General features: G+C 43.3%; 1 protein-coding gene across 1 annotated transcript; it reads right to left on the bottom strand.

Annotated features, from left to right (window-relative positions):
• Positions 1-272: 272 nt before the first annotated feature.
• On the bottom strand, positions 273-1,634 carry LOC143559042 (EPIDERMAL PATTERNING FACTOR-like protein 2). The gene is made up of 3 exons (XM_077047748.1): positions 1,046-1,634; positions 928-962; positions 273-626 (listed from the first exon to the last, which is right to left on the bottom strand). The coding sequence occupies exons 1-3, from the start codon at positions 1,137-1,139 to the stop codon at positions 399-401; spliced, it is 357 nt and encodes a 118-aa protein (XP_076903863.1). The 5' UTR covers positions 1,140-1,634; the 3' UTR covers positions 273-398.
• Positions 1,635-6,835: the final 5,201 nt, after the last annotated feature.

Below are 6,835 nucleotides of genomic sequence, written 5' to 3'. Positions count from 1 at the left end.
GTATTATATAGGATTTTGTAAAGGTTTTTTAAAAAAAAACCCGAGCTCAACGGCTCTTTTGGGTGGGCCCACCAGCTTTTCCTCTCTCTTCTCCCGCGATCACCCTTGCGCCCGCCTGGAAATCCGCGCTCGCGCCCCTCTCGCGCCTCGGTGGTGTGGTGCTCGCGCCCCGGGGCGCGAGCGGATGGCCTCACGCGCCCTTTCTCGCGCTCCACACCCCTCAGCCTTATAGATTAATCCAGAAATAATAATAATAATAAAAAAAGAGAGTACAAAAATCTGGCCCCCAAGAAAAAGGCAGGACTCAAACTAAAAAAAAGAAAAAAAAAAGACCAACTTAAAGAACCAGTCTTAATTACTCTAATTATATGTACACTTACTAATTAATAATAACAAATTCATGGGTTGAAGATCAAACTCCCACATTTGCACTTCCAACTCATGGGCTTGTAGTTGGAACTATAATCACCCCGTGCATACTCAAGTGTCGGATTCTTGACAGTCTTGGTTTGTGGAGTTGTAGGCACTTGAATGGCTTCACAGTGTCCACAAGAACCGCATCTTCTTTCACATCTTGGTGGTCTTGATCCTATCTGACCTCTCAGTATTGTCTTCTCCACATCAAACTGCACAAAAATCCTAAAATATTGATCATTTTGAACCATAAAAAGCCTACAATAGATAGCTCGTTTATTATTCTTTTATAAAATTATTTTTATAAATTTTGAGGAAAAAAAAAACTTAAACTCGTCTAAACTCAGTTGTGCAGCGTGAAATTAATACATATTAGTTCAAAAGATGAAAACTGAAAACGAGCGTTTCATACAAGTCTCGAGCTCGGGCTCTATAACTAAACAAGCTTTGTATGATGTTTAGAGTGTGTTTCGATTTTAGCTCGCGAGCAGCTCGGCTTATTTGCACCCTTACCTGAGGATGAGTGGGTGGTTTAACAAGCATTCTACCTGAAATAAAAGAGTGACATAATAATGTCAGAAAGTATGGTTCTTGAATGACTAAAAAGATGGAATTTGGAGAGAAACATAACCTTGTGCAAAAGAAGTGAGGAGAAAGATTAGGGAGATGGTTAATAATAATAATAATAAATGGTGGATGAATTTAGGGTGGTGACCACAACCCATTTGTAGAGTGGAGTGGAGTGGAGTGGAGTGATGATGCTCTGTGTTAACTGAAGGATTTAATGAGAAGTCTGATGGAAATTGATCTTGAAAATGGTGTGGTGTGGTGTGGTGTGGTGTGTGTTTATGATTTATGATTTATGAATGAATGAGTGATATGTGAGATCAAAAGCGTGTAGAGAAAGAGCAGGAGGGGGCAGATCAGAGCTCAGATGGGTCAATTATTATGGAATCCTACACGTGTGGGTGCTTGATTGTTTTAAATATATACTCACATTCCAAATAATGTTACTTTTGTGCTTTCAAATGGCACATTAACACATACATGATGATGTCATTTTGTTACCCATGATAGCTAGAGGTTTCAGTAAAGTGGTCACTGTGTTTTATAAATGTATCTATTTTTATATAGTTTGAGTGACATCATATCTTTTTTAAATGAAAGATTTTAACTAGATATATAATTTGAGTAATAGAATCAGATGATGGATGATATATGGTTGGAGTCGTTAAGTCTGACTTCTTTTAACTAAACAATTTGGGTTCAAACCCTTCATATTTCTGCATCTTTTGTGGTTTTTCTTTAATGCGGAAGATAAGGAAAGGGAAAACCGAAACCGAACTCCCGACAGACTTTTGCCCTTCTATCGTGATTCCTCTGTGCCTTTTAAAAGAATTCAAAGACACATAACAACATTGATAAATGATAATTTTTTTGCGTATTGAGTAATTGAAAACCAGATATCTTTATAAAGAGTGCTTACAATGAAAAATAAAGATAACATTAATTGATTCATGATAATGGTAATATTTCAAGAACTATATATCCTAATATTAAAATTAAAGATTGATAATCTTAATCCATCATAACTAGTTCTATCAGAGTAGAAAGCCATACTTAAAACTAAACCTCAAGATAAGCCGTTGTTGAAAGTAATCTCCCGTCTTTAATACCCCTTACTAGTGATATTTACTTTGGCAGTCTTGTTCCTTTTTCAATTACTATTTTGTTTTTTTAAACTTAAATCGAATTAAGATTTGCGAAGATTTCTTTAATCAAGTAATATCTAGAAACAAAAGAGCCCAAATTGTATTACTTGTATTCATCAAGAATATTGCAGTAAGTGTTTGTTTATGTTACAGAGCCAAAAGAGCCTTGTGAAGAAAAACCTGCATAGGGTTGTGTATTAATCTCTGTATTAACAAGAAGTGTGAAGTTCAAAGCAGAGAACAGATAACAGAACTTTTGTTTTCTTCCTCCAACTTTAAGAAAAGATCCTTTTAGCATATATGCATATTTAATCCTTTTAACAGGTGTGATTAATCAATTTTTTGAAGTCTCTTCAAATTTTGAAGAAATTAACATCCTAATACAAACACCAATGAAAGCAAGGATTGGGCTCCTATTTTTTTTGAATGGCCAACTAGCCACTAGGTAACGCCGGGTACCTCGTACGCAGCCCCCATTGGCTAAAGGTAGCCCGAGCCGGCCACAACTCCGGACGGACGGAGCCCCTAGCGGTCCACCTGTTGGGGGATTCACCGGATAAAACCCGACCCCCACGCCCGCCAAACGGCACGACAGTGAGGAGCCGGTAAAACCGGGTGAAATCAGGACTCGAACCCTGGCAAGCCAGGGTCATCCCTCATATCTCCCATATAAGTTGGTGGTAGTGAGGTTTGATCCCTCTACCTCTCACTTGTAAAGTGAATGCTCTACCATTGAGCCACATCCAACTTATCGGATTGGGCTCCTATTTAACAAGCCGATACGTATTTTTTAACGGTGACCCACCCGATCATCTTTATTCAACTCTAAAGAGGTAGGTCCCAGCAGAGCCCAGTTGGACACGCAGGACTCACCTTGAAGAGAGACGTCTGCGCAGAAACCAACTGGATCCGCAGGACCCACCATGCTCAGAGACGTGACGTCCTTACGCGCAGTACGCAAGCTGTTCCCGCAGGAAATGCCTCCCAATGGTGAAGTACTTCGCCTGTTCCCGCAGCTGCGGATACAAGCCATCAGGGAAGGCCACCCGCGCAGCAAGGCTACACGCACAAGGCACTTAGCTCTCAATAATTCAGTTGTCACCTGAAGGAATGAGCAAAGCCGGGAACAATCCCGCACAAAGGCGGGAGGGGGAATACTCCCGCCAAAATGAGCCAGTCCGTACGATACTGGAAGATCTTTTGTACTGTACCTGACGAGGTATGGGCAAAAGATCTGACCAGAGATACGACAGCCCATTGACAACAGTATGGCGAGCAGCATGCTCTTGTACTGTATGTCACTATTAGCCGCTACCTACTCACCAACTCCTGTCATACCACGTGCATAGCCTACAGTTGGTGGAAAAGGAATAGTACACAGCAGGCCTGGTAACTGTCAGCCGCTGCCTACCCACCAACTGCCAGCATGGCACGTGCGTAAGCCACAGTTGGTAGAACAGGAATACTATTCAGCCGGCTATACCATCTTGGAAACCTACCTTCGGCTATAAATACCCCAAATGGTATGATCATCTCATCTTATCTTGTACCTTACATCTTATACCTGATATCTGCTCTAGCAATCTCTTAATATACATTTATATTCAAGAGCAATCTAGTCTGATTCTCACGCCGGAGGGTGGTCACAAGGAGGTACCCCCCTTCTCAGTGACGAGCTCACGGTGTCTATTTTGCAGGTTATCAGAAGAACCATCTTTGCCGGGTCTAACCCCTCGTGGGAAACATCTATTTAACCCCCAGATTATCCGTAATCTGCCCAGGGTCACTTAGTGTTTCTTCATTGACGCCATCCGTGCATAAAAGCTAGAACTTCATTTCTTTTCAGTTTTTTCAAACTTCTGGAAAGATGGTTAAAGAAACTCCGGTAACCACAACCCCAGCTACTCAGGGGGATACCGACGACTACACAGTTTTTACGAACACTACCCCAGTTACCCAAGCTGGGGCAAGTGCAGTAAATAATCGCTCACTGGGATTCACCGATACCCAGTTAGAGAGACAACGAACGAGGCTCCCCCGCAAAACACTCGATGAAGTTAAAGCGTGGGCGGAAGCACGTCAAAAAGAATTCCAAGCCGAGTTGGATGAACGCTTACGTTCACTCCAACAGCCTGAGGAATTCGGAGAATACTGGGACAATGATTCGGAGGAATCCGATAGTGACGCAAACCCTCGTCATAGGGCGAAAGGGAAGCGTAAGGAAACGGATTCCCAACCGAGAAGGCGTTTTGGAGAAACCTTCAAACCAAAAAACGCAGGTGGAAACCCACGTGACTTCTCCAAAACATTTACACCAACTGCTGCAAAGGCGGGAACGTCCAAATTTGCAAGGGACATTGCGGAAGCAATCGTCCCGAAAAGTGCCAAACAGATGTCCAACATCGGCACTTACGATGGTATATCTGATCCAGACGATCATTTGAACAGGTTCATAGCGGGGGCAACCGTCAGTAGTTGGACGGAACCTACGTGGTGTTACATGTTCCAAATGACGCTTGTTGGGGCAGCTAGAGCGTGGTTCGATCGTCTACCGGTCCACCACATCTATGATTGGGAAGACTTCCAGCAAAAATTTAGCCAACACTTCAGCCAACAAAGAAAGTATACCGAAGAGCAATGGACAATCCTCAAATGCATTCGAGAGGAAGATGAATCTTTGCCAGACTTCATCACTCGCTTCAACTCAAAGAAGCTAAGTCTGGGTAATATTAGCGAAGATCTTGTTCGCGCTGCTTTCATCCAGGGCGCAAACGACCCGGAGCTCATCCACACCTTAACGGGTAAAGACGGCATGCCATCCACATGGGATGCCATCATGACAGCAGCTAAACGCTTTGCGGAAACGGAGAAGCAACTGGGTAGAGATCTCCCCCAGAGCACAAACCTCTACACCCAGAAAACAAGAGAAGACAACGTCCTTACCGCCCGGCTAAACAAAAAGCGGAAGCTAGGCATTTGGCAGTCAAGGGTAAACTTTGACACCTCATCCGGCTTGCAACATCGGTTAGGCGGAAGGGATAACGTACAGCCGAACCAGAACTCCAGATAGACGCCACTCACCAAAAGCGTCACCGAGATATTCGCCACTGAGGAGCTCCCATGGCCAAAGGCTCCAATAATCCGACATCGTCACAATGCTGATCGGAGCAAATACTGTGACTTCCACAGGACAAAAGGCCACAACACTGAAGAATGCACAGACGTAAAGGACATCGTCGAAGCATTTGTCAGAGATGGGATGCTCGCACACCTCGTGGCGTAACGTACGCTGAGCAGGCTGATGCGTGTAGAACCCCAGCTGGGGAAAACACGAATAAAATTACAGCTTCAATGACGGAGACTACATACTGCGTAAACAACGAGATCCCGAACCAGGTGCATATCGGCTCGATGGCACTCCCATCCCAACAACATGGAAGGGAGCTCAATTACACAGTTTGCATGTAGATCAATTCCAAATTTGTAAAGAAAAGGCCCAGAGCCACTTCTAATGGAAATGATTCTCCTTAGAACATCGACGTTGATGATTTTACATTTATACTTATGAACTTTCCACACGAATATGCCGGTTTTCACCGCATAATTACGGGGAAAGTCGTTGCGTGGGGAAGGCGGCAAAACCCGCATAAACCCAAAAAACGGCAAACCTTCACGCAGGTCAGTTAAAGGTAAAGTTCAGTCATCCCACTAAATGAAAGTGCCGGTCTATCCGCACGAATCATGATAGAGGAAACTGAACACTTAACCTATTAACAACCGCGCGTCGAACGGTTAATTTATTCAACACTGATGCCGGTACTCACCGCATAATTATGTAGAAAGTCGTTGCGTGGGGAAGGCGGCAAAACCCGCATAAACCCAAAAAACGGTAAACCTTCACGCAGGTCAGTCATAGGTAACCTTTGGTCATCCCACTATATGAAAGTGCCGGTCCTAACCGCACAAATCATGAGAGGAAACCGAACCTATTGACAACCGCGCGTCGAGCGGTTAACTTACTCAAAATACTTTAGAAAATTTCGAACAAAAGGATGAGGAAAACCTCCATGCAGGTCAGATATAGGTAAAGTTTAGCCATCCTACTAAGTGCAAGTGACGGTCTTACCCGCACAATCACGAACGAGGAAGCAAAACTTCAACCTATTATCCACCACGTTCAAAGGTTAACTTATTCTAAACACTTAGAAAATTTCAAAGGAAAAGATGAGGAAAACTTCCACGCAGGTCAGATATAGGTAAAGTTTAGCCATCCTACTAAGTGCAAGTGACGGTCTTATCCGCACAATCATGAAAGAGGACGCAAAACTAACTTATTATCTACCACGTTGAAAAGTTAAATTATCTAAGTACTAAAGAAATTGCTAAGTTAAATCAGAATATGCGTGAAACAAACAAGGCAAGGGATTGGCAAATAATCTTTATTCCATCGAAATTCAATTATTACAAAGATTGCTGGGTACACACCCGCATACAAAAGAAGCTATACAAAAATAAAAATATACTCTAATGGTGGAAAGGGATCTTCAAGATCAAGCCTCAGGACCCCTACCACTTGGACCCGCACCATCAGTAGAGTGTGGCGGTTCAAGGAAAGCTTTAAGGATAGCTAGCCCATCATCAGCAGCGGCAACTTCGTTTACCTTCTCCACCACCGGATGCGGGAAGGCGGCATACTGGTTCACTGCTTG

This window comes from Bidens hawaiensis, unplaced genomic scaffold (assembly GCF_021521415.1).
Source record: "Bidens hawaiensis isolate Kalapana, Puna unplaced genomic scaffold, B.hawaiensis_p1.1 tig00019690_1, whole genome shotgun sequence".
NCBI lineage: Eukaryota > Viridiplantae > Streptophyta > Magnoliopsida > Asterales > Asteraceae > Bidens > Bidens hawaiensis.
Note: the sequence above shows the minus strand (reverse complement) of the source record. Positions and strands in the feature narration are given on the sequence as shown.